This window comes from Macaca nemestrina, chromosome 20 (genome assembly GCF_043159975.1).
Source record: "Macaca nemestrina isolate mMacNem1 chromosome 20, mMacNem.hap1, whole genome shotgun sequence".
NCBI classification, from domain to species: Eukaryota; Metazoa; Chordata; class Mammalia; order Primates; family Cercopithecidae; genus Macaca; species Macaca nemestrina.
The window spans coordinates 61484904-61512541 of record NC_092144.1 but is presented as its reverse complement, the minus strand read 5'-3'; the positions used below and the strand labels follow the sequence as shown (position 1 = coordinate 61512541).

Genomic DNA, 27638 nt, shown 5'->3' with positions numbered 1-27638 from the left:
GTGGGTGGCTGTCCCTCTGTTCCTGGGTCACTGCGGCAGCAGTGGGCTGTGGGCGGTTGTCCCTCCGTTCCTGGGTCAGTGCAGCAGCAGCGGGCTGTGGAGAGCAGGTGCAGGAGGACTCTTCTCAGGTCCATCTCTGTGCTCTCTCCCAGAGGGGCTCCCTAAGCCCCTGCCCAGGGGACTTTCTGCAGCCCCCAGAGAGCCCCCTTCTGGCACCCTGGCTGCAATTGATCCACAATAGGGGATCAGTTAATGGGTAACTCATCTTTTTGGGAACAAGGTTCTTAAGATTCTATAAATAAAAGTTTAGAAAGTGAAAAGAAAAGTTAGACTGGGAGAACATATCTGAAATGCACCTATTTAACTAAAGGCTTATATATGGAAAATGTTATATAGAGGACTCTCGCAAGAAAACAATAAGCCAACAAAATCCAATTGAAATATAATAAGCTAAAGAATTGATTATATTCTTCACAAAGAGGAGAAACAATGGTCGTTAGCACATGAAATTATGCCCCGCCTCACTTCTCACTGGGGAACCAAAAACGAAACCAGAAGGAGACACCACCCCACCCATATCAGAATGGCACAAACTGAGGGCATCTCTCCTGACCACCTCGTACTGAATGACAGTATTTAGGGAAGAGAAACTCCTTCTCCACCGGCTCATAGAACGTCTGTGTTCTCCTTTTGCTTTCCGTAAGTAACATGCTGCATGGCAACTACTTTGAAGACGTTATTGAAATTTCTTATATCCAGAAACTAGATGTTAAAAAACCCTTCGTATTCATATATTTAAATGCCCATTGTGCTGCTTGATATTAAGAAATCTACACTGCATGGTAGAGGGAGGAAGACTTTCTCCACACCCTCTGAGGGTTGGGTAATTAAGCCTAGGAAATAAATTGACAAGAGGCAGATGAGCAGGAGAAAAGGAATCAAGGTCCCTGCGGTCTGCAGGCCTGGGTGTTGCCGTTACTCTCTGTGGAACGATGAGCTCTGACTGTGTGTGGGTCTGAGGTTCCTCTTCTGTGCAGGGCTGAGGTCCCCAGCTCCTCCCCCGCTCCCCATGGGTCCTGCAGCCCTTCCTGTCCACTCCCTTCCCCTTCTCTGCTCACACAGGCAGCTCAGGGAGCCTCTGCCTCAGAGATGTTTCGGCTGCTGCTGCTGCTGCTGCCCCTGCTGTGGGCAGGTGAGTGGCCCTGGGCAGAGGAGCTGTGGGGCTGGACCAAGCTGACCCTTGTGTCTACCCCGGGGGCCCTGGTTCAGGATGCCAGATTCTGGCTGGAAGTGCCCAACTTGGTGCCAGAGAACCTGTGCATTTTCTTGCACTGCTCCATCTTCTACCCAAAAAATCGCTGCAATGATGCTACCCCAACTATGGCTACTGGTTCCAGGGTGGGGCCCATATACACGACGGCACTCCAGTGTCCACAAGCAACCCAGATCATTACATGCAGAGGGAGACCCAGAGCTGATTTAACCTCATGGAAGACCCCTGGGCCAACACCTGTTCCCTGAACATCAGAGAAGCACAGAGAGGAGACATGGGCACACACGTTGTTTGTTTGTTTGTTTGTTTTTGGTGAGGTGAAGTCTTACTCTGTTGCCCAAGCTGGAGTGCAGTGGCATGATCTCAGCTCACTGAAACCTCCACCTCCTGGGTTCAAGTGATTCTCCTAACTCAACCTCCCCAGTAGCTGGGACTACAGGCATGCACCACCGTGCCCAGCTAATTTTTGTATTTTTAGCAGAGATGGGGTTTCACCACATAGGCCAAGCTGGTCTTGAACTCCTGACTTCATGATCCGCCCGCCTTGGCCTCCCAAAGTGCTGGGAGTACTTGTGAGCCACCGTGCCTGGCTGGGCACACACTTCCTTAGGGTGGAAAACAGGTCTTACGTGAACTGTATTTACAGAAATCAGCGCTCTGTGCGTATGATGGGTGAGAAATGGCATCACACAATGACACACAGAGGGATCCTGAGGGCCCCCAGAGCATGGCCAGGCTGGACCCCCTGCATCTCATCCTGGGAGGGACCTGAGGGGACTGGGCGCTGGGTCTGGCTGGGGGAAGACAGTTGCCTTAGGCAGAGGATGGTCTTAGGGCCACACTTGGGGTCCCCACCTGCAGAGCCTGGGTCTCTGTCTCCTCCCCAGCTCTGACTCAGACACTACATGCACATTCAGGAAACCCTAGAATCTCTGGACACTCCAGGAGCATAACCCCATAGTCCCATAGGCCTGTAAGAGGGAGTACCCCCACCTTCTCCTGGATCTGGGGTGACCTCCACCTCTCTGAACCCCAAGACTCCCCACACCTTGGTGCTCACACTCAGCCTGGGGCTGCAAGACCACAGCACCAACCTCACCCGCGGAGAGCCCTTCCCCAGAGCTGGTGTGACTGTGGAGAACCCCCCAACACAACGTGCCCTGACAGTGCTGGGTCAATATGCTGGTGTCCCTGAGGGCAGGGGATGTCAGGGAAGTGGAGCAGGGCCTGTGATTCTGGGGAATTCTTCTTGGGGGACTGTTCTTAGGGGCCTGGCTGGGGTCAAGGTGGAGGGAACACTCAGACCCCACCCCCTTGCTCAGGACCACCCATCACTCGGCAGGTGGTCAGTTAGCGATTTCTACTCCAGATGCTCCACAGAACCTGGGCATCCATGTCTTGGGGACAGCAGCACAGGTGGGAGAGGCCCTCAGCTTTCTGAATGGGGTGGGTCTCTGCCAGCCCTGGGGAGCATTGAGGTCTTAGGGGTCCAATAGGGGAAGGTCATTGAGTGTGACCAACACAACCCCTCACTCTCAACCCGTCCAGTCTCGCTTCTGCCCCCTCTCCAGGCCGGGGCTCTCTAGGGTCACTGTGACTTCCCAGCTGACAACCCACTGTCACTGCCGGTTGTTGGGAGCCAAAAAGGTCAAAGGGATTGTGACCAACCCAACATTCCACTGGAGGCTATATGATCAAACAGCAAACTGTTTATCATGAATGCAGGATGTGGGCAAACTCACACTGCGCCTGCTGCCAGAAGGTTTGCTGAGGCAAATCACTTCCTGGTGCCGGGCTCCTTGACGTTATCTACTGGGACATCTAGAGCCTTTTGTTTGAGGAATGCAGTCTTGCAAGCCTACTCTGGATCAAGCAACAGACCGGCAATCACCCCCACTTTCTTGCTATCTCCTTTACCGAAAAATACAAAGGGCTGTGGAAGATCAGGGCCCTTGTCTACTAGAGGCAAGGTGCCCCCTGACCCCTTCTTCCAAACATATTCTTTTGTCTTTTGTCTTTATTCCCACATTTGTCCTCCTTTGTTCAGTCCAATACAGGGTTGTGGGGCCCGTAACAGCCAGTGCTTCCTCTCCCCCATCCTTCCCTCTCCCCTCCATCTCCCGGGACAGCCTCCTCCCGGTTCCCTGCCACTTCTCTGGCCGTGCCATCCCCGCCTCCCACAGGAACCTCAAATCCAGCAGTTCCCGCAGTGGGGCCCCGGCCTCCAGCCACTCTCTGCATGACTCTTCCAGGAAGCCCCTCCACCCTGGTGGTCCCAGTCCTACCTCTGCCCTAAAGACTCCCATAAATCTCTGCTGGGTCAGCTGGTGCCGAACACGTCCCACTCCCCCTTGGGAGGCCCCTCCTGTCTGAGCAGCCGGAGTCAATGTCCTCAAAGTCCCTTTGCACATCCCTGTATTTCCCCAGTACTTTCCAGTAGTTGGTGAGTTTTGCAAACTTGACTTCTGGAAAATGTCTCAACTCACTCTTTTCCTCCATCCCCACCTCTGGCCTCGCTCACCTGGACTCGGGTGATGCCTGGACCTGCAGCAACCTCCCTCCTGGCCTAGCAGCCTCTGGTCTTGCTCCCTCCAGCCCACCTCAATTCAGACCCCAAAGAGGGGTCTCTCTCTGGCCAGATCTTTCCCTGTCCCTTCCCTACTCAGTTCCTCCCTTGGCTCCTGTGGCCCCAGGAGAAAGCCCAAGTGTGTCACCTGTTTTGGTTCTTCCAAGTGGCCAGAACCACGAGGGTTAGCGCCCTCCACAGTTATGCACATCAAGGCTGGTCATCCCGGGACACTCTCTCCATGTCCTGATAGGGCCAAGTCCACCCCATGTTTCCATACCCCTGTCCCGGGATCATTAAGGCGCCTCCCCACCCCTGTATGCTGGGGGTCTTTGCTCCTACTTGCCCTTGCTTGCAATGCTTGTCGCAGAAACGCTGTTTCCTCTCCTGAGTCTGGGGGAGGACACAGGGAGAGAAGGGCCTCTCCACCCTGCCCCTCTGGCTCTCTCGGTCTTCCTCCTCCCACAGGTCCTGGGCAATGCCCACTCCTGGTGGATGCAGCAAGGCAGTCCCTAAGCCTGGTCTGTGAATGCTGACAGCAGCCCCCCTGCCAGGCTGAGCTGGTCCCAGCACCTCCCGGGCTCATCTCTTGCTGGGCTCCCGCCCCATCTCCCGGAGCCTGGCTGTGCAGGGCGAGTGTTAGCTGAACACCTGCTTCTAGGGGGCCACAGGCAGGGGAAGTGTGGACTCAGGAAACTCCCACCTCTTGCCCCCTCCAGCTTTTCCTATGCCTGGTACCACCTAATACTGACCCCAAATCTCTGAAGAGCAGTGAGGCTCCTGACCTCTGACCCTCACCCTGCTAAAGGAGGTCCAAAGTTGGGGCGGGGAATGGCTTCCTTTTAACCTGTAGCCTCACCTGGATCTACTGCACCAGGGGAGAAGCTGTTCTCAAGGTGTCCTGGAATTTGAGCCCCCACATTTTGGCTGATCTCACCCATCTTCTTCTCCCCAGAGGAACCTTCCACAGCGCTGGTCTCTCCTCTCAGAACTGTGTTTACCTCCCTGGTTCAGGGGCTTCCGAGGGGCAGTGCTGCTCTGGGTGATGGGAGCTCACTCCTCACAGCAGGGCTGAGGTCTGGGCTCCAGAGCCTGACAGAGGGGAGGGACCTTCAGACCTTGTGTCCTGAGACTCACCCTGCACAGGGCTGGAGCAAAGAGCTCCTGGGTCTTCCGGCCCTGCCTCCCATGTAGAATAACTTCTCTCCACCCCTCACCTGTGTTCCTCATGACTCTTCCTTATGGCCCTACAGGAGCGGTTGTCAGGACAGGTGAGGAAATAGACTGATATGCTTGACTACAATTTCAATTATTCTTCCTGTAATGCCTTGTTTCTGTGTGCTTACTTTAATGTGGGCTTCATAAGCCCCAAATTCATTCCCGTAACATAGTTTTACAAATCCCATAATATGTTTATTTTAAACAGTTAATTTTTTGTAGATTTTTTATTAGGAAAATAAACTATTTTATGTTTATCCACATATTTACCACTTCAATTATTCTTCATTACTTTGTATACGACCGATTTTCTCTATGGTATCATTTTCCTTTTGCCTGAAGAACTCCTATATTTCTTAACGTGTAAAGATGGTGATTAATTCCTTTAGTTGTGGTTTGTCTGGAAACATTGCATATACATTCATTTAAAAAATATTTTCATGGAAATTTTAATGAAATTCCAGGTTAACATTTTTCTCTCCGGTAACTTAAATTGTTTTGGCTTGTGTAATTTCTGATGGGAATTCTGCTCTAATTTTTATCATTATGCCTTGTTTATAGCTTGTGGTTTTCTCTGACTGCTTGTAATTTATTTTTATTAGAGGTGGAGTCTTAGTCTGTCCCCCACGTTGGAGTGCAGTGGCGCAATCTTGGCTTACTGCAACCTCTGCCTCCTTGGTTCAAGTGATTCTCCTGCCTCAGCCTCCTGAGTAGCTGGGATTACAGGTGTGTGTGTCACCACGCCTGGCTAATATGTGTATTTTTAGCAGACATGAGGTTTCATCATGTTGGCCAGGCTGGTCTCAAACTCCTGACCTCAAGTGATCCACCCACCTTGACCTCCCAGAGTGCTGGGATTACACATTTTTATGATTAACTCTAACCCTTCTCAAACTTTTCTTAAAAATAAAAAAGGAGAGAATATGCCCTAACCCATTCTATGAACACAGTATTACCTGGTAATACGAAAGACATCACAAGAAAATGCAACTACAGCCCAATATCGCTTAAGAATATAGATGCAAAAAGTCCTAAAGAAAATGCCAGCAAACTGAATCCAGCAGTGTATTAAAGACTATACAGCATACTGAGTGGGATTTATCCCAGGAATACAAGGGTGGTGTACATATGAAAACCTATTGATGTAACACAGTACGTTAATTGAATGAAGAAAAAAACATAGAATCATTTTCAATTGATGCAGGAAAAATATTTGACAAAATCCAACACCCTTCCATATTAAAACGATTAGCACACAAGGAATAGAAAAGACCTTCCTCAACGTGATAAAAGGCATTTATGAAAAACCCAAAGCTAATGCTCAGGGGTCAGCTCTCAGGTCTGAGGGAGCCACACCCACACCCTCCTCTGTTTACACCTTCCTGTGAGAGGCCCTTTTTCTGAGCTCTGTGGAGGGAGGGGAGGGTGTGATGTTTGCCAAAATGAGCATTTTTTGAGAATGCCCAGATTGGCCCGTGGGGAACCAGAGATCAGAGAAAAGGGGAAGGTAAATATTAGGGTCTGAACTGTGTTCCTCCCTGCAACCAAATTTATCTGTTGAAGTCCAATGTCCAGTACCTGAGAATGTAACTGCATTTGGAGACACATCTTTAAAGAGATATGTTTGTCTCTTGGTATTAGTGGGGAAATCGAACCCCCCTTTGGATATCAAAACCCATGATGTTCAAGTCTCTGATAGAAAATGAAAGAATATTTGAATATAACATAAACACATCTTCTTCTATACTTGATACAGTTTGAATGTTTGTCCCCATATCTCATGTTGAGGCTGGGTGCAGTGGCTCATGCCTGTAATCCCAGCATTTTGGGAGGCTGAGGCTGGAGGAGCCCTTGAGCTCAGGAGTTTGAGACCAGCCTGGCCAAATGGTAAAACTCTATCTCTACTAAAAATATAAAAATTAGCTGGACGTGGTGGTGTGTGACTGTGAGGGCTGAGGGCCACTGGTCCTCTCTCCCCAGGAGCCATACAAATGGAAAAGGTGGAGCCAGCATCCTCCAGACCCCCAACTCCCAGCCCAGATTCCAGGACCCAGATCCCTGTGTCCAACCCTGATCCACATCCTGCTGTCCTCAGGGAATCCCAGTCGGGGGCCTGGGCATCCTGGCCCAACATTCACAGAACATATTGGGTTGGATGGTCCTGTTTGTGGTCACACCAGCCCCAGGTAAAGTCACCTGACAGGTGAGGCTGACGCTGTGGTCCTGGATGTGAGATGAGGGTGAGCACTGAAGAGAGCACCGAGGTGGGGCCCAGTGGGGACATGGAGGACCCCATCCAGTTGATCGTCGGGGCCCCTGCTCACAGGCCTAGAGCACAGAGCAGGTTAGATTGCTGGGGCAGATGGACTCTAGGGTTGTTGGGATGACGATATTGGGCCTGTGGGTTGGGCCTGTGGGTCAGGGCTGGTGAGCAGAGGGGGGCAAGCAGGATTTGGACAGGGATCCAAGGTGCCACCCCGGGGGAAGCTCAGGCTCTGGTCCAGTTCCTCCCCTGAGCCCATCAACCCAATGCCATCCCAGAATGGAGATCCAGTCCCAGCCCTGCCCTGCTGCCCCCAGCACCTTTGCTTATGGCCTCTCCTGGAGCCCATGCCTTACGCATCACATGCAGGGACAGCTGGTTAATTTTGTAACTCCATTTCATATTTCCTCTCTCCACACGAAAGAAGTATGACCCCTCAGGGAGCAGTCATTGGTCTGTGGGTCCCTGGGGAGTTGCAACCGGCCCTGGGTCTCCTCCTGCACTTTTCTATCTGGGTTGTTTGTGGCCACTAGAGCATCCGAGACTGGAAGGGCCACTTCCCCGAACCAGTAGCTGTGAAGTGGGTCAGAGTCAGTCCAGCCGTCTTGGGAGTAGCAGAAGGAGCAGGGAACATGGACACCACCAAAGGTGGAAGGACTGCTTTCCCTTCCTCCTCACTCCCCAGCCCACCTTGCCCACTTGTCCTCTGGGTCTCCAGGGGGCTGCCTGGCCTTAGGCTTGTTGAGGTGGTCCTTTCAGAGCCCCCTCTAGGGAAGAGAATAGGGAGACCTATGTCTGTCCTGGGGCCATGGCTATGCATGCAGAGAGGTTTGGGGGCTCTCCCTCTGGTCCTCAATTTAGACATCTTTGAGGAAACAGAGTGAAAGTCCACAGGGAGCTCCCCTTATCTGGGCTACCAGCAGGAGTGGTGATGGATGCAGGGGAGGGACAGCTGCTGGAGGGACTGGTCTTCTCAGATAAAATGCAGGATGCCTGGTTGAAATGGACTTTCAGATAGAGAATAAATAATATATATTTTTAGTGTAAGTATGTTCCAAATATTGCGTGGGGTATGCTTACACTAAAAAAAAAAAAAAAAAAAAAAAAAAAGTTTTTATCTGAAATTCAAATTCAACCACACACGTTGCATTGTTTTTGGTTTTATTTTGATAAATCTGGCCACCTTAGGCTGGTGTCAGCCAAACCCCTTCATGCTTCCTGGTGAGCTCACTGACCTTTGGTCGCCCAGAAGCACCCTCCCACCCTACTAGGCATTAGTCCACTTCCAAGTCTCCCTTCCTCCACTGTCATTCAACCGGGCAATGCTTGCAACACATTTTGAGATCTGAATGCTTGTACTCAAAGGTAACACTGATGGTGGGAGTTTCAGGCAACATGAAGGGCATGGGGTATGTGGGGTGAGTGGAGTAAACTCTGCAAGATATTGTCCCCTCACTTGGCACTTCCTGAAATGACTCTGTTTTGGTCACAGAGAGACAAGGAGCTGATCCCTCAACCTCCATGCACTGCGAGTACCAACCAGATGCTGAGTTAAAGGGGGTAGATGGAGGTAAATCTTACATGGCATCTGAGCTCCAGGGTCCCCAAGTTGGTAAATGAAGACTCTTAAAAATAGAAAAACAATAATCTCTTCCCAATAATCCCCCAACATCTTAACTCCTTCCAGCATCAAATGAAAGTCTCATCTGAGACTCCAGGCAAGTTCTTCCCACCTATGAGCCTGTGAAATAGGAAACAAGTTATTTAATTCCAAGATACATTGGTGGTTCAGGCAGTGGGGAAAACATTCCCATTCCAAAAAGGAGAAATTGCCCCAAAGAAAGTGACAACAGGCTCCATGCAAGTCCGAATTCCTGCAGGCAGACATTAAACCTTAGATCTGAATAATAATCTTTGACTTTGTGTCCCACATCCTGGGCACATTGGTGCGAGGGGTGAGCTTCCAAGGCCGTGGGCAGTTCTGCCTGTGGCTTTGACAGATGTAGCTCATGTGGCTGCTCTCATGGGTTGGAGCTGAGTGCCTGTAGCTTTTCCATGTTGAGGTTGCAAGCTGCTAATGACTCTACACTTCCCTACCACTCCCCTAAGACTCTTCCACACACATACACCTCAGCCCCACAGCAAAGGCAGGGGGACATTCACAAAGCAGGATGACTTTAAGTATTGTGTTAGTCCACTTTGCATTGCTGTGAAGGAATATCTGAGACTAAAGTAATTTAGAACGGCTTTGAGACCTCTTATCTTCCATCTCCTGAATGGGCCTCCTACCTCATCTTTCCTTTTCCCTAACAGTGTTGAGCTACATTCTTTTGGATAAATGCTACGGTCACATAGGCAAAAATTCAAAATGCACAGCAGAGTCTGTCCCCAGAATCACCCAGTGTCCATCTAGGCTGCCCTGAGCCTTGGTTTGCTCACCTGGAGGATCTCAGAGGTGGTTCAGTGCCAGTAGTGAAACTGTCCACACCCGCCTCTAGGGCTGTGTGTGATTCCACTCCATGGATGGACTCTGGTTTTGTAGCATCTCCCAATGGGAGATCATGGCACTAATTTTATCCGATGGCAGAAACACTGCAATGAATAATCATGAATCTACTCCCACAAGGAATATCTAAGAGGATGGGATAGGTTCCAAAAAGCAAAATATAGCAGTGTCATATGTTCTTTCTAATGTTAATAGATACAGTGAAGTTTTTCTCAGTTAAAACTGAGCAAGTTTACAATCCCAACAGTGAGTGGAGAAGTTGCGTATGTCCCTGCACTTCAGCCTGTATCAGCATCTGTTGCATTCACCAGTCTCTTTCTGTATCGTTCCTCCTTGTCTCAATCACTGTCTCTCTGACCCTCTGTCTCTTTCTCTACAGCATCTACGACCTTGGGGAATGGCTCAGTCCTTTCAGTCCTGGAGGGCCAGTCCCTGCACCTGGTCTGTGCTTCGACAGCGATCCCCTTGCCAGGTTGAGCTGGACCTGAGGAAGTCTGACCCTGAGCCTCTCACAGCCCTTAAATCCTGGGCTCCTGGAGCTGCCTTGAGTGCAACTGAAAGATGAAGGGGAATTCACGTGCCGAGCTCAGAACCCTTCAGGAGGGATGCTGCAGGCGGTCGGGGGAGCTGGAGCCCCAGCCCTGGTCTTCCTGTCCTTTTGCGTCATCTTCATCATGTGAGCATTGACCCTGCGGAGGGAGGGAGAGCCCTGGGGGAGGGTGGGCTGGGAGCAGAATCCCTGAAGCCAGCGCTGGAGGGACCTGGATGGGTCAAGAGTGTGAAGCAAGGAAAAGAATGAGCACAGGTGCGTGGTGAGAATTTCACAAGTGCCCTTTTTTAGTGAGGCCCCACATCTGTGACAAACCTCGGGCCCTACTGTCCAGGAAAAAAAGAGCCTCTATTTTCAATGTTGGGGTCTCTGGGACTGGTCCATCCCCCTCCCACCTTAGTTACCCCTCCATTCCCCCAGTAGGAAATACAGGGCAGAGGTTGGTTTGCCCACTGCACCCCGATCTGACCACACTGAAAGGCTCTCCGGTCTCCTCACTTACATTGAGATCCTTCAGGAAGAAATTGGCAAGGCCAGCAGCGGGTATGGGGGTTAGGGGGATGGAAGATGCAAACTCCGTCAGGGGCTCAACCTCTCAAGTGAGTGAGCACTGGATCACAGCCCTTCTCCCCCTGCTTTCTCACGGGCCAGGCTTGGAGGGGGATTACCTCCTCTCTGTCCTTCCTTTCTTCCCCTACAGCCGAAAAATCATGTCCTGTCCATTTTTCCTCCTAAGAACAGCATTCATTGCCCTCTCCATCCCATCCTGACCCCTCTCACTGCTGAAGCCTCTGGATCTCTGTCTGGGATCTCCTCACCTCCCTGCCTCTTGCCTCCACTTGCCTGCCTGGAGGGACTATGCCACAGCCATCACTGTCTGGTTCCTCTTCATGTTGAATAGCTTTTTCCTGAAGCTCCCTTTGGCTCAGCAGAGCACTGTCACTAATCTGGGTTTATTTAAATTTTTGTTCTCCATGGATTTTTATATGAATTTTGATCTTTTTAATATTGTGTTAAAATCTTATTCATCTTCATTACTGAGATTTTTGGCACCTTTTAAATTTTGTGCTTTGGGTGAGGCCCCCCTGGCTTCACCCCAGTCCCAATCCTGCCTTCAGCCACTTCTGCCTCTGCTCCATGCTTCATCCATGCTGGACTCCACTGTCATCACCAACAAGGTTATTTGTGCCTCTGAATCTTTGCATGGGTTGTTCCTCCTCCCCAAATGCTTTTCCCTCCCCAATTCCTCATTCCTGTTCATCCTTCATTCCCTGATATATCACACTCATCATTTATTGACTGTATTGAATTAGACTGGCAGCCTGAGGAAGGTTTTGAACAGCAGAGTAACATCGGTCTTTTCATTCATTAATTCATTCAGGAAAAGTTATGGAATACCTCCCAAGAATGAGGGACCCATCTATGGAAAACATTTAAAAGTCTTGGGCTCAGTCCAGATGTGGTGGCTGATGCCTGTAATCCCAGCATTTTGAGAGGCTGAGAATGGTGGATCACTTGATGTCAGGAGTTCAAGGTCAAACTGACCAACATGGTGAAACCCCATCTCTACTAAAAATACAAAATTAGCCAGGCATGGTGGCATGTGCCTGTAATCCCAGCTACTTGGGAGGCTGAGGCAGGAGAATCACTTGAACCTGGGAAGCAGAGGTTACAGTGAGCCAAGATTGTGCCATTGCACTCCACCCTGGGCAACAAAAGCAAAACTTCATCTCAGAACAAAACAAACAAAAAAGGTGCTGGGCTCAATGAAGTTTAATTCTATACAAAGGGATATAGCCACACAAATCAACCAATCAAAAAACTAATAAAACAACAAACGAATACAATATAAAAGATAGACACATACTTTTGAGAAAATGCAAGGTAGAAGACAGAGGAAATGTTGAGAAGATGGTTCGGGGTTTATTTTTGTTTATTCATCTATCCATCTATCCATCCAACAATCTATGGTGGAAAATAACACATTACATAAAATTTACCATCTTAACCTTTATTACATGATACATTTGTACATTTGTACCACACATTATAACATGATATTTTTCGAGTATTCAGATTCAAACCATATCATTCCCTCTCCCCCAGCTTCTAAATCTCACGTCCTTCTCACACTGCAAAATACAATCATCCCTTCTCAACAGTCTCCCAATGTCTTCACTCATTCCAGCATTAATTCAAAAGTCCAAAGTCCAAAATTTTACCCCAGAAAAGGTTCATCTCTTCCACCTATCAGCCTGTAAAAATCAAACACAAGTTAGTAACTTCCAAGTTACAATGGGGGTATAGGCATTAGGTAAATACTCCTATTCCGAAAGGGAGAAGTTGAACAAAAGAAAGGGGTGACAGGCTCCATGCAAGTCTGAAATCCAGCAGGACAGTCATTACATCTTAAAGATCCAAAACAATCTTCTTTGACTCCATGACCCACACCCGAGCACACCGATGTAAAGAATGGGATCCCAAGGACTTGGGCAGCTCCACCCCTGTGGTGTTCAACCCCTACAGCTGCTCTCAAGAGCAGGCACTGAGTGCCCATAGCTTTTCAGGTTCCAGGTGCAAGCTGACGGTGGATTTATCATTCTGAAGTCTGGAGGATGGTAGCCCTCTCCTCACAGCTCCACTAGGCAGTATCCCAGTGAGAATTCTGTGGAAGCTCGAATCCCACATTTCCCCTCTTCATTGCCCTAGCAGAGGTTTTCCATGAGGGGTCCCTTACTGCAGCAGACTTCTGCCTGGATATCGAGGTTTTTCCATACATCCTCTGTAATCTAGGTAGAGGTTCCCAGGCCTCAATTGTTGCATTCTGTGCACCCACAGGCTTAACATCACATAGAAGCCACCAAGGCTTATGTCTTGCACCCTCCGAAGCAGCAGCCCAAGCTGTACCTGGGCTTCTTTGAGCCACAGTTGGATGCAGGAAGCAGTTTCCTGGGGCTGTACATGGCAGCAGAGCCATGGACCTGATCCACAAAACCATTCTGTCCTCCTAGGCCTCCAGACCTGTGATGGGAAGGATTACCATGAAGGTCTCTGAAATGGCTTCAAGGACTTTTCCCCCATTGTCTTAGCTATTAACACTTGGCTCTTTTTTACTTATGCAAATTTCTGCAGGCTGTTTGAATTCCTCCCCTGAAAATGGGCTTTTATTTAATGCCACATGTCCAGGCTGCAAAATTTCCAAACTGTTACATTCTATTCCCTTTTCAATATAAGGGCCAGCTTTTGGTGATTTCTTTCTTTGCTCACACATGAGCATATGCTGTTAGAAGCAGTCAGGCCATGACTTCAATGCTTTGCTCCTTAGACATTTCTTCCACAAGATACTCCAAATCATCACTCTTATGCTCAAAGCTCCACAGATTCCTAGGGGAGGAGCACAGTGCAGCCTTTCTTTGCTAAGGCATAGCAAAAGGGACGATTACTCTGGTTCTAATAAGTTCCTCATTGCCATCTGAGACCTCTTCAGCTTGGCCTTCACTGTCTGTATCACTATCAACATTTCACTCATAACCATTCAACCAGTCTCTAGGAAGTTTCAAACTTTCCTTCATCTTCCTGTCTTTTTCTGAGCCCTCCACACTCTTCCAACTTTTGCCTGTCACCCAGTTCCAAAGTTGCTTTCAAATTTTCAGGTGTCTTTAAAGCAAAGCCCCACTCCTCTGTGCCAATTTTCTGTATTAGTTCATTCTCCTATTGCTATAAAGAAATACCTGCAACTGGGTAACTTATAAAGAAAAGAGGATTAATTGGTTCATGGTTCTACAGGCCATACAGCAAGCATGATATTGGCATCTGCTTGGCTTCTGGGGAGTCCTCAAGAAACTTACAGTCATGGCAATAAACAAAGGGGGAACCAGCTTGTCACATGACCAGACAGGCAGGATAGAACAAATGGGGAGATGATGCACACGGTCAACAACCAGATCTTGTGAGAACTCACCCACTATCACAAGAACTGTAACAAGAAGATGGTGCTAAGCCATTCATGAGAAATCCAGCCCCATGATCCAACCACCTCCCATCATGCCCCACCTTCAATATCAAGGGCTACAATTCCACATGAGATTTGGTTGGGACACAGATCCAAACCATATCAGGCTCTAATCCTATTAGACGAATCCTAATCACCTACCCAAACACCATGCCTTCTAATACCATCACATGGAGGTTCCAGCGTCAACAAACAAATTTTGAGGAGACACATACAGCCGTAGAACTTGTCACTCTAGACCTTCATATCTTCCTCTCCAAATTGTGGAAAAGGGACTAGAGGACCCATCAACTCCTCTGTGTCATGTGTGGTTCATACGTTCTTCCTTTGCACAGATTCTCTGTGGCTTCCTCATGTCCTTCCTTCCCATATTCTGCTTTTCTTTGCCAATTGGGGACCGTGGGAAAGAGATGAGTCATGGTCCAGCCCTTCCTGTCACTGAGATGCTGCAACTGCTCTCATAGGAAGAAAGTGACAGGGGCAAGGATGGGGGCCCAGGAGCAGATTGGTGTGCAGGATGAGATACCAGCTGTGAATGCAGGAATTAGTGGTGTCAGGGAGAGGAGCAGCTATGCATGCCCCAATCCTGCACATTTCCTTTTCAATTATCACAGCAGACTAAATCTACTCTAGGTTATGGGCAATTAGGGGACAACATGGGGTTGAGAAGATCCATGAAGCTAAGTAAAGTAAAACAGATTGTGATTTTCTGTGAAAAAAAAAAAAAGTCTTTAGAAAAACCTATGCAAAGCCGTAGTATTCAAGGCAGTGCACTCAGATGATAAAATACGTAGAAAAGCAAGGAGACCATTAGCATCAAAGTGAGTCTGGGGCTCCTTCAAGAGGGAGTGGGTGTGGCCCATGGGAAGGGGAAACACAGGGCTGAATAAATGAATGCAATTTCTTTCTTCATCTCATGGGAGAGACTTGACAATTACCTTGTGAAGTTGTGTTTCTTGAACAGTGTTCATTTCGTGAAAATCACTGAGTCATTTTTTAGGTGGTACTTTTATTTATTTGTATTACATTTCCCCCAAAAAACGTTTCAGAAAAGCTGAGATGGTTCTAAGGAGGGAGCACCTTGCAGGATTTTCTCCACCTTCCTCCCAGCACATACCATACAGTTTCAAGTAATCTTCTGTTGAATTCAGGTCCATTTCTTCTCCCATGAAATCCTGCCCATCACTAAGAGTGGACGCACCGGGGCTGGTGTGCTCCCTCACGTCTCCTGTAAACATGAACCCTTGGGAGCAGAGCCTGCAGGAACAAAGCCCCGGGAGCTGGCAGACCCCTCGTGCTCTGGAGTAACGAGGACTTGTGAGACAGCAGTGGTGAAGGAATCCATCTGTTGCCCAGAGAATCATGACGGAGAAAGGAACATCTACTCCTTTAGAAATCTGACCCTTCCTTTCCGACGTTCCTCCCTTCCAGACCCCACTGTACCACAGTCACAGTCTCAGTTTCCCAGGCCTCCTGCAAACTAGCCTCTTGTCTGTGTCCTTGACGTGTATCAACACACGGAATCCTCAACCCCGTGTCTCTCTGCTCAGTCCTCCTGAGACTGTTTCCCTGACCTAGGAGAGTGCGACCACACCCTGCCTGGTATCCCCACTGAAGCTCCTGCCATGGACGGCTCAGACACCAGGAACGTCAGTGTCTCCCCACTACACAGTAACTCTTTGGGGACAGCGTCTAGCTCTGCTGTGTTGAACTCACTGTACAGAGACGGGGTGCCCCCCTCCACCTCGTGGCTGCTGAGGGAGTGAAGAGAGGCTGCCTGCTTATCCCACCTGCACCTCCATCTCTTATATCCTATAGTCTCACCTCCGACCTACACAGACATCCACAGACTGAGTAAGAGATCTGGTCAGAGGGTACTCATTTTCACCTTGTCAAAAATATCACCTAAAGGGAAGTGCATTGAGAGGGAGGCAGTGGGTGCCGTGGGTCCTGCATGGGGTGGAAATCTGGGTGAATCTTTCACCCTCTCTGGCCTCAGCGTCCCCAGAAGTGGACGGGGTAGTGGACGGTGGATCTCCCAGGGCTGACCCGGCCCTGATAGTGTCTGTGTGTGAAGTTCCTCCTCTGAGGTCACTGTTCTGACCTCACTCCCAACTTCCTGTGGGGCCTCCTCTAAATCTTGAGCTCTCAGTTCATGAGAGAAGAACCCTGAGGAACGGATTTACCTCGGAGATCCTGGCACCTCCAACCCAACACATGCTACTGCTGCTGCTACTGCTGCCACCCCTGCTCTGTGGGAGAGTGGCAGCTAACAAACAGGAGGATTACCAACTGAAGATGCAGAAGTCCGTGACGGTGCAGGAGGGCCTGTGTGTCTCTGTGCTTTGCTCCTTTTCCTACCCCCAAAATGGCTGGAATGACTCCGATCCAGTTCATGGCTACTGGTTCTGGGCAGGGTCCCATACAGACCGGGATGCTCCAGTGGCCACAAACAACCCAGCTCGGTCAGTGCAGGAGGAGACTCGGGACCGATTCCACCTCCTTGGGGACCCACAGACCAAGAATTGCACCCTGAGCATCAGAGATGCCAGAAGCAGTGATGAAGGGACGTACTTCTTTCGTGTGGAGACAGGAAAGACAAAATGGAATTATAATTATGTCCCGCTCTCTGTGCATGTGACAGGTAAGGCACGGGCTCCATGAGAGGCCAAAGGCAAATGTGATGGGGACTTTCGGGCATGGCTGGGATGGGACACATGTCCTGGGAGGGAGCCGGGGGTGATAAACTCAGGGGAGGGGCTGGACCAGAGCCTGAGCTTCTCCAGGACCGCACCTCGGATGCCCCTCCTGATCCTGCAAGCCCTCCCCTCACCAGCCCTGACCCACAGTCCTGACATCCTCATCCTGCTCTGACACTGGCATTGTGGCATGTGGGGCCATATGACTCCTAGTTTCAGGGCCTGTCCTGGGCATGACAGGGGTTTAGCAGCATCCCAGGCCTCTCCCCACCAGATGCCAGAAGCACCCGCCCCACCCATGCAGTGGGACAATAACAAGTATCTCCACACATTGTCAAACCTCCTGGGGGATTAAGTCCTCCCCAGTTGAGAGCCTTAGGTCTACACAACCCTGTGACTCTCTCAGGCCAGGCCAGGGAGGGACAATTTCCTGGTGCAAACCAAGGGCAGCAGAGGCACCTGAGCCTGGGCAAGGGGACTCAGCTCATAACCTCTCCATCTCTCATACCCTGAGGTCCTCGGAGATCCACATTTAGACACTCAAAAGACAGGGGGGGACCTCCACGATGGTCCAGAGGCCAGGAGGGCAGGGCCCACATGTCTGGTGCAGGCCCTAGTGCTCCAGGGAAGCCCAGAGGTGGGAGGTGGGACACAGTCTCTGCTCCTCCCGGGGTGGGTCTCTAGGGTCTCTGAGCTTTAGGGTTTCCTTCACTCTGTGCAGAAGGAACCAGGTCCTATAGCGTGTGGGTCTGAAGTTTCTCTTCCATGCAGGGCTGAGGTCTCCTGCTCCTTTCCAGTTCCTGATGGATCTCATAGCCCTGCCCCTCCTCTCCCTCCCCCTTCTCTGCTCATACAGGGAGCCCAGGGAGCCTCTGCCTCAGACATGCTGCTGCCGCTGCTATGGGCAAATGAAGAGAGGGACAGTGGGGACTGGGCTGAGCCGACCCTCCTTTCTCCACAGCGTCCCAGGCCCTACTGTCAAGATACAGGCTGGAGGTGCCAGAGTCGGTGACCGTGCAGGAGGGCCTGTGTGTCTCTGTGCCCTGCAGTGTCCTTTACCCCCATTACAACTGGACTGACTCTAGCCCTGTTTATGGATATTGGTTCAAGAAAGGGGCCCATATACTATGTGATATTCCGGTGGCCACAAACATCCCAAGTGGAAAAGTGCAGGAGGAAACCCAGGGCCGATTCCTCCTCCTTGGGGACCCACAGACCAACAACTGCTCCCTGAGCATCAGAGATGACAGGAAGGGGGATTCAGGGAACTACTACTTCCGGCTGGAGAGAGGAAGCAGGAAATGGAACTATATATATGACAACTATATATCTGTCCGTGTGACACGAAAGTCTCAGGCTCCAGGACCAGCCAGAGTGGAAGGTCTAGGGGCCACAGAGTAAGGCTGAGATGGGATCCCCATCCTGGGAAGGAGTTGGGGGTGAAGCATGTCTGGCTCAGGGGAGAGGTAAGACCAGAGCCTGAGCCTCCTCAGTGCCACACTTCAGACCCCAACACCCTTATTTTGCCTGTCTCCCTTTCATTACCAGCCCTGACTCACATGCCTGCCTTCTCCATCCCGGGGACCCTGGAAGCTGGCCAGCCCAGGAACCTGACCTGCTCTGTGCCCTGGGCCTGTGAGCTGGGGACGGCCCCCACGATCACCTGGATGGGGGCCTCTGTGTTCTCCCTGGACCCCACTATCACCCGCTCCTCGATGCTCAGCCTCATCCCAAAGCCTGAGGACCACGGCACCAGCCTTACCTGTCACGTGACCTTGCCTGGGGCCGGCATGACCACAACCAGGACTGTCCAACTCAACGTATCCTGTGAGTTCTGGGCCAGGACGCCTGGGTCCCTGACTGGGATTCCCTGAGGCCAGTTGGATGTGGGACCCAGACACAAGGATCTGGGTCCTGGAATCTGGGCTGGGAATTGGGGGTCAGGAGGATGCTGGCTCCACCTTCCCCATTTATGGGGTTCCTGGAGAGACACGACCGGTGTCCCCAGCCCTCAAAGTGATGGGGTCTCTGTGTCTTTCTGTTCCAGACCCTCCTCAGAACTTGACCGTGACTGTCTTCCAAGGAGATGGCACAGGTGGGACAGAGCTCCCTCCCTGGGGCTGGAGGAGCAGAGCCTTCAGCTCAGGGGAGAGCCAGGTCCCTCCTCATCCTGAACTCACCCTGGTGACCTAAGACGCCCTTGTGTGTGAGCCCCGGTGCCCCATCCCCGATCCTCAGCCCCGTGGCCACCTGAGTACCTTCTCGTCACCCCCTCACTCCCCTTGAACTCCACACACCCCTATTTTGGTCTCGTGGCAAGGGCAGAGGGACATTCACACAGCAGCACAAGGCTTTGAGGTCCCTTATCTTCCAGTTCCTGAGTATGCATCCTACCTCATCCTTTTATTTTCACCAATAGTTCTGAGCTACATTCTTTTGGACACATACTATAGTCACATGGACAAAAATGTATAATGCACAGCAGAGTCTGTCCCCAGAATTGACCAGGGTCTGTCCAGGCTGGTCTGAGCCTTGGTTTGTGCACCTGGAGGATCTCAGAGGTGGTCTGACGTCAGTAGTGAGACTGTTCACACCCTCCTCTAGGGCTGTGTGTGATTCCACTGTCTGAATAGTCTCTGATTTTGTGGCATCTTCTAATGGAAGATCATGGCACTAATTTTATCCTACAGCACGAACACTGCAATGAATAATGTTGTATCTACTCCCACAAGGAATATCTAAGTGTACGGGATAAATTCCTAAAAGCAAAATATAGCAGAGTCATATGCTCTTTCTGATTTTTAAAGATATAGTGAAATTGTTCTAATTAAAGGTGGACAAGTTTACATCCCCAACAGTGAGCGGTGAACGTGCGTATGTCCCTACAATTCAGCCCGTATCAGTGTCTGTTCCATTCACCAGTCTCTTTCTGTATCCTTCCTCCCTGTCTCGATCACTTTGTGTCTCTGACCCTCTGCCTCTTTCTCTACAGCATCCACAACTTTGAGGAATGGCTCAGCCCTTTCAGTCCTGGAGGGCCAGTGTCTGCACCTCGTCTGTGCTGTCGACAGCAATCCGCCTGCCAGGCTGAGCTGGACCCGAGGGAGCCTGACCCTGTGCCCCTCACAGCCCTTGAATCCTGGAGTGCTGGAGCTGCCTCGAGTGCATGTGAGGGATGAAGGGGAATTCACCTGCCGAGCTCAGAACCCTCTGGGCTCCCAGCACATTTCCCTGAGCCTCTCCCTGCAAAATGAGTACACAGGTGGGTAGGGGAGGGGCTGGAGGAGGAGGACACGCCTGCCCCACCCTCAGGGTCCAGCTGGGAGACGTGGAATTTCCCTGCCACCCACAGCATCACTGTCTTCTTCCTGCCGAGCAATGAGTGCAGGGTGGGGAGAGGGGAGGAGTGGATCTTGGAGGGGAGGAGCTGGGGCCTGGACAGATGTGCCTGGGGAGACAAGGGCCTTGCTTTCCAGTGCCTGGACTAGTGTGAGGCAAGTGAGGCACTCATTTAGGGCACACAATTTAAGAACCAAAAATAAAACAACTCAGCAAGCGAGAGAAATAATACTGCTATATGATTATCTTTTTGAAAATTAAAAATTATTACAAAACAGTTCCATGGTGAACACTAATCAAAATTTTATTTTATTTTATTTTATTTTATTTATTAATTTTTTTTTTTGAGACGGAGTCTCGCTCTGTCACCCAGGCTGGAGTGCAGTGGCCGGATCTCAGCTCACTGCAAGCTCCGCCTCCCAGGTTTACGCCATTCTCCTGCCTCAGCCTCCCGAGTAGCTGGGACTACAGGCGCCGCCACCTCGCCCGGCTAGTTTTTTTGTATTTTTTAGTAGAGATGGGGGTTTCACTGTGTTAGCCAGGATGGTCTCGATCTCCTGACCTCGTGATCCGCCCGTCTCGGCCTCCCAAAGTGCTGGGATTACAGGCTTGAGCCACCGCGCCCGGCCAAAATTTTAAATAAAGGCAGACTGCACCCAGCACTGTCATGCCTCAGTGACCTCAGGAGAAGTCCCCTCCCGTCTTTGTTCTTTGTGTCGGTGAAGCGGGACTGGCATACCCAAGTCTGGGGCCCCACAGGCAGTGGGAGGAGAAGAGGTCCAGTTCTTGGAGGGTAAACACCAAAACAACTCCAATCCATCCTCAGGCAAAATGAGGCCTGTATCAGGAGTGACGTTGGAGGCGGTCGGGGGAGCTGGAGTCACAGTCCTGGTCTTCCTGTCCTTCTTCGTCATCTTTGTTGTGTGAGCATTGACCCTGGGGAGGGAGGAAGAGCCTTGGGGGTGGGCAGGCTAGGAACAGAATCCCTGAAACCAGAGCTGGAAGGACCTGGATGGGTCAAGAGCTTGAAGCAAGAGCCAGAATGAGGTCATGCGTGTACGGTGAGAATTTCACCAGCACCCTTGTTTGTGGGGCTCCACGTCTGTGGCAAACCTCAGACCCCAGGAGAAAAGAGACTCTGTTTTCGACATTGGGGTCTCTGGAATGGGACCACCCCCTCCCACCTCAGTTACCCCTCCAACTCCCCAGTAGGAAATACAGAGCAGGGGTTGGTCTGCGCACTGCACCCCGATCTGACCACACTGAAAGGCTCTCTGGTCTCTTCACTCAGAGTGAGGTCCTGCAGGAAGAAATCAGCAAGGCCAGCAGCGGGTGTGGGGGATACAGGCATGGAGGATGCAAACGCCATCAGGGGCTTGGCCTCTCAGGTGAGTGAGCATTGAACAACAGCCCTTCTCCCCCTGCTTTCTCCCAGGCCAGGCATGGAAGGGGATTACCTCCTCTCTGTCCTTCCTTTCTTCCCCTACAGCTGAAAAATCATGTTCTGTCCATTTTTCCTCGTAAGAACAGCTTTCATGGCCCTCCCCATCCCATCCTGACCCCTCTCACTGCTGAAGCCTCTGGATTTCTGTCTGGGACCTCCTCACCTCCCTGCCTCTCACCTCCCCTTCCCTGCCTGGAGGGACCATTCCTCAGCCATCACTGTCTGGTTCCTCTGCATGTTGAATAACTTTTGCCTCAAGCTCCACTTGGCTCAGCAGAGCACTGTCACTAATCTGGGTTTGTTTAAATTTTTGTTCTCCATGAATTTTTTATTTTTATTTTTATTCTTATTTTTTGAGACGGAGTTTCGATCTTGTTGTCCAGGCTGAAGTGCAATGGTTCAATCTCGGCTCACCACCACCTCTGCCTCCCGGGTTCAAGTAATTCTGCCTCAGCCTCTCGAGTAGCTGGGATTACAGACATGTGCCACCATGCCTGGCTAATTTTGTATTTTTAGTAGAGATGGAGTTTCTCCAGGTTGGTCAGGCTGGTCTCAAACTCCCGACCTCAGATGATCCGCCCACCTCGGCCTCCCAAAGTGCTGGGACTACAGGTGTAAGCCACTGCACCCGGCCTTTCCATGGATTTTTTAATATTAATTTTGATTTTTTAAATATTGTGTTAAAATTGTGTTCATCTTCATTGCTGAGATTTGGGGCACCCTTTTAATTTTGTGCTCTGGGTAAGGGCCTCCCTGGCTTTGCCCCAATCCCAGCCCCGCCTCCAGTCACTCCTGCCTCTGCTCCATGCTCCATCCATGCTGGACTCCAGTGTCATCACCAACAAGGTTATTTGCGCCTCTGCGTCTTCTCATGGGCTGTTCCTCCTCCTCAGATGCTTTTTTTTCTCCCCACTCCCTGATTCCTATTCATCCTTCATGCCCTGATATAAATATTACACTCATCATTTATTGATTGTATCGAATGTGACTGGAAGCCTGTGGAAAGTTTCGAGTAGCAGAGTAACATCCATCCCTTCATTCCTTAATTTATTCAGGAAAACTTAGAGAGCACCTCCTAAGAGAAGAGTACTGTAGGTGCCAGTGACCCATCTGTGGAAAACATTTAAAAGTCTTGGGCTCATTGAAGTTTAATTCTATACAGAGGGATATAGCCAAACCAATCAACCAATCAAAACTAATAAAACAACAAATGAATAAAATATAAAGATAGATACATACTTTAGGGAAAATGCAAGGTAGAAGAAATAGGAAGTGCCAAGGAGATGGCTTGTGGGTTTATTTTTGTTTATTCATCCATCCATCCATCCATCCATCCATCTGTCCATCCATCCATCCATCTGTCCATCCATCCACCCACCCACCCATCTGTTCGTCCGTCCATCCACCCAACGATCCATCTGTCCATCCATCCATCCATCCATCAATCCATCCATCCATCCATCCATCCACCCAACGATCCATCTGTCCATCCATCCATCCATCCATCCATCCATCCATCCATCCATCCAACCATCTGTGGTGGAAAATAACACATAATATACCACCTTAAACTTTATTAAGTTTATGGTTGTGCTAGATCTCTAGAACTCTTTTATCTTGCAAAACTGAAACTCCACATTCGTTGAACAACAACTCTGCCCTCCCCCTCCCATCCTCCTCATCCTCCTGCAGCTGCTGGAAACCACCAATTTTACTTTCTTTTCCTATGAATTTGACTACTCTAGATACCTCAAGTAAGTGAAATCATGCAGTATCTCTCATCTTGTGACTGGACAATTTACTTAACATACACCCTCAAGGTTCACCCACATTGTAAGGTATGACAAGATTTCCTTCTTTTTAAAGGGTAATTAATACTGCGTTGTGTGTCTATTTACCGCATTTTGTTTATCCATGTATCTGTTGATGCACATTTGGGTTGCTTCCACCTCTTGGTTATTGTGAATAATGCTGCCGTGAGCATGGGCATGCAAATATCTTTTTAATATCCTGCTTTTAATTCTTTTGGGTGTATGTCCATAAGTAGGGTTTCTGGACTCCATGATTATTCTATCTTTTAATATCTTAAGGAGCTGCCATACTGTTTTCCACAGTGGTTACACTATTTTACATTCCCACAAATGTCACACAAGGGTTCCCATTTCTCCACATCCTCACCAAGGCCTGTTACTTTTTGGTTTTTGTTTGTTTTTGACAGTAGCCATCCTAATAGGTGCAAGGTGATATCTCATTATGGCTTTGATTTATATTTTCTAGTAAGTAGTGATGTTTTCATATGCTTCTTTTGATTTGTATATCACCTTTAGAGAAAGTCTATCAGAGTTTAAGCCTGTTTTCAAAATTGCGTTACTTGTTTCTCTGTTATTGAGTTCTAAGAGTTTTTTTAAATATATATATTCTGGATATTAAACCTTTTTCCGATGTATGGCTTGAAAATATTTTCTACCATTCTGTAGGGTGACTTGTGTTTCTGTTAGTGATGTTTGAGCACAGGAATGAAGGAGGCTCAGATCTGACACTGACTGTGAGACTGAAGAGCCTTCCAGACAAAGGGAAGAGCAGGGTGAGGCTCAGGCACAGGAGAGACCAGTGAGAGGATCCACGAGGATGTCTGTGTGATTAGACGGAGGCAAGCAGGGCGGAGAACAGGAAATGGCTTCGGAGAAGTTGAGCCTGTGTGTGAATCGTGTCGGGCTGCACAGGGCACCGTGAGCATTTGGATAGTTTTGTGCAAAAGACCACGATCACCTTTCATTTTCATGGGATCCCTCTGGCTGCCGTGTGCAGAAGAGACCGTGTGTGGTAGAGGAAGGACAGAGCAGAGAAGATAGAGAGGAGGCTGGTGAACATCCCAAGCAGGAAGTGGTGCTGGCTGGAACCAGGATGGCAGCGGTGGTGGACATGGCTGTCTTCTGGGTAAATTCTGAAGTTAGACTTATGGGCATTGCCAATAGGTTGGGTGTACAATGTGAATGACCGAGAGGCAGCAAGAAGGCTTCCAGATTTTGGCCCTGAGCCATGGGTAGAATGGAGGTGTCAGTCATTGAGGCCAAAAAGATTGTGCAAAAAAAAGAGATTGGGTGGGGAAAAGGAGTTCAGATAGAACATGTTGCATTTTGTGTGCCTTTGGACAAGAATGTGTGGGTTTGAAGTATACTATTTGATCAAGGACTATAGTCAGCAGAGGGGAGTGAGCTGGGTGTAAATTTGGAAGTCGTCAGCTTATTGACGGCATGAAGACAACATAGTGGATGAGATCTCAAAGCAAAAGTAAAGAAGAGCTCAGGGCTGCTCTGATATTTAGGGTCAGGGAGATGTGGAGCATCTGGCAAAATGGCTGCCAAGAAGGTGAGATGGACCCAGAAAGCACGATGTCCTGTAGTTAAGTCAAGAAGGGTTTCTGTGTAGGGAAGGTGAGCAGCTGGGTCCTCTGCTGCTGCAAAGTCCAGGAAGGAGAAGACTGCAAGATAGACATTTAGGCTCAGCCAAGTGGTGGTCACGGTGACCTTGATAATAGCAGTGCTCAGATGTGGTCTATGTCTGTGAATTTTAATTTGAGTAATCAAGAGAGAATGGGGGAAGGAATGAAATCACAAACAGTTTCATGGAGCATCTGCTGTGCAGGGGAGTAGCAGGGAAGCTTGGAGATGAAGGAGGAGCCTCCCAGGCAGCCTCTGCCACTCTCCACCATGTGAGTCTGTTATTAGTTTCCTGTGGCTGCTGTGACAAATTGCCACACATTTCCTGGCTTCAAACAGCATACATGGATTAACTTAAAGTTCTGAAGGTCACAAGGCCAAAATGGGTGTCACTGGACTAAAATCAAGGCATTGGCAGGCAGAGCCAGTTCCTTCTAGAGGATCCAAGGGAGGATGCACTTTCTCACTTTTCCAACTTCTAGAGGCACCTGCATTCCCTGGCTCAAGACCCTCCCTCTGTCTGCAAGGCAAGCAGCCCAGCATCTTCCAATCTATCTATGCCCTCCTCCTTTCACTACTTGTAAGGACCCCTGTGATTCCATTGGGCCCACCCAGGTAATCCAGGATAATCTCCCCATCTCAATATCCTTAACCTAATTCCATCTGTAAAGCCCCTTTCGCCATGTAAGGTAGCAGATCCACAGGTTTCAGGGGATTAGGGCATGGACATTTTGGAGGAGCTATTAATCTTCCTATAAGAAGGATATAATTTATTTTACTGACTTGTCTTCCCCATACCACTAAACTGTGAGCTTCTCAAGGGCAGGTGCCAAGTCCGAATCAAGGCCCTGTAATTCTCTCTCGCTTGCCCTCTTCCAGCCCATCTTAATTCACATATAGATATTCATTTGTTTGGTAGTCATTTATTGCCACCTCCTTCAGTTAAAGAGTGAGATGCAGGAGGTCAGAGCCCACGCCCACCACGTCCACCATGGTCCATCCAGCACCCGGCTCAGGAACTCACACACAGGAGGCCTCAGCAGGACTTCAGACTTTGGGGGTCAGAAGGAACTGACTGGATTGGGTCCTGGTGTAAGAGGGAGTTTGCACAGGGTACTTAACCATTTCTACCTCAGTTTTCAAATTTATAAAATGGACACAATAATAATATCTTATCATAGAGTTGTTGTCGGAAGTTAATGAGATTAGTAAACACCAAATAAGGTGATAATTGAGTATTAAATATTAGAGAAATGTATTAAAGAGATTTCAACAAAGTGCACATGGGATGGATGAAGGAAGGAACTCCTGGGCCTCCTTCCTGGACGCTCTCTGGTGCATGCTGGCCCCACTGCTCTGCTCTGACTCCCTTCTCTCTCTCCATTCAGGGACTCCTGATTGAATCCCCGGCAGATGAGAGCCCCCCATACCATGCTCCCCCCGCCCTGGCTGCCCCATCCCCAGAGGAAGAAGAGATCCAGTATGCATTCCTCAGTTTCCACAAAGTGAGGCCTCAGGACCCACAGGAAGAGGAGGCCACCGGCTGTGAGTACTCCGAGATCAAGATGCCCAAGTGAGAAACTGCAGAGACTCGGGCCTGTTTGAGTGTTTACAACCCCTCCAGCAAAGATGCCCCAGGCTGATTCCTGTAGAATTAACAGCCCTCCATGCTGTGCAACAGGACATCAGAGCTTATTCCTCCTGTCTAACTGAAAATGCGTGCCTGATGACCAAACTCTCCCTTTCTCCATCCAATCAGTCCACACTCCCCGCCCCGGTCTCTGGTACCCATCATTCTCTTCTCTAGTTCTCTGAGGTTGACTATTTTAGGTTCCAAATATAGTGAGATCGTAGAGTGTTTGTCTCTCTGTGCCTGACTTACTTCACTCAACATAATGTCCTCTAGGTTCATCCGTGTTGTTCCAAATAACAGAATAATGTATTGAGTATTACAAAATAGCTAAAAGAGAGGAGTTTAAATGTTGTCACCAAAAAAAATTAAATATTTGAGCTGACGCATGTGCTAATCATGCTGACTTGATGGTTCCATGGTGCATCCGGGTGAGGGAGCCTCACTGGGACTGCGTTCAGGTCGCTCAGGTACTCAGGGCAGGGATGGAATTTAATCGCTGCCTGATTCTGAGGTCTCTTCTCTCATCAGGCACTTAGTGAAGCAACCACTGATTGGGCACCCCTTGGCCGTAAGTTTGCAGCATCGCTGTTGATTTCATGGGTGAAGAAATCTGAGAAGCTGGAAGTGCAGGAGCTGCGGGAGTGGGCGCTTGGAATTAAAGCCCAGCTTTGCGCATGGCCCGCCCCGGCCTGCAC

The 27638-nt window shown here is 49.6% G+C and overlaps 1 protein-coding gene across 4 annotated transcripts; it reads left to right on the top strand.

The window, feature by feature from the left end:
- The first annotated feature begins 507 nt into the window (after positions 1-507).
- On the top strand, positions 508-27378 carry LOC105497104 (sialic acid binding Ig like lectin 12). Of its 4 annotated transcripts, none has more exons than XM_011767855.2 (11): positions 508-699; positions 10206-10502; positions 10800-10919; positions 15540-17032; positions 18049-18429; positions 18633-18914; positions 19135-19182; positions 20080-20349; positions 21253-21349; positions 21718-21814; positions 26699-27378. In XM_011767855.2, the coding sequence occupies exons 4-11, from the start codon at positions 16606-16608 to the stop codon at positions 26885-26887; spliced, it is 1791 nt and encodes a 596-aa protein (XP_011766157.2). In that variant the 5' UTR covers positions 508-699; positions 10206-10502; positions 10800-10919; positions 15540-16605; the 3' UTR covers positions 26888-27378. The 4 variants fall into 4 exon arrangements, 3 of the variants coding, with proteins under 3 accessions (XP_011766157.2, XP_011766152.2, XP_011766154.2); XR_011617834.1 differs by lacking the exon at positions 18049-18429 and adding an exon at positions 23616-24807 and having other exon boundaries at positions 515-699; positions 18636-18914; positions 26699-26783; XM_011767850.3 differs by lacking the exon at positions 18049-18429 and adding an exon at positions 23616-23708 and having other exon boundaries at positions 517-699; positions 18636-18914.
- The last annotated feature ends 260 nt before the right edge of the window (positions 27379-27638 follow it).

What these genes read in the sequence shown, in the direction of transcription:
- LOC105497104 (XM_011767855.2), top strand. Translation starts at nt 16,606, where the DNA reads ATGCTACTGCTGCTGCTACTGCTGCCACCCCTGCTCTGTGGGAGAGTG. An exon ending in CTTCCAAGGAGATGGCACAG is followed by an intron (nt 19,183 to 20,079) that starts GTGGGACAGAGC and finishes CTTTCTCTACAG; the next exon opens with CATCCACAACTTTGAGGAAT. An exon ending in TCAGGGGCTTGGCCTCTCAG is followed by an intron (nt 21,815 to 26,698) that starts GTGAGTGAGCAT and finishes CTCTCCATTCAG; the next exon opens with GGACTCCTGATTGAATCCCC.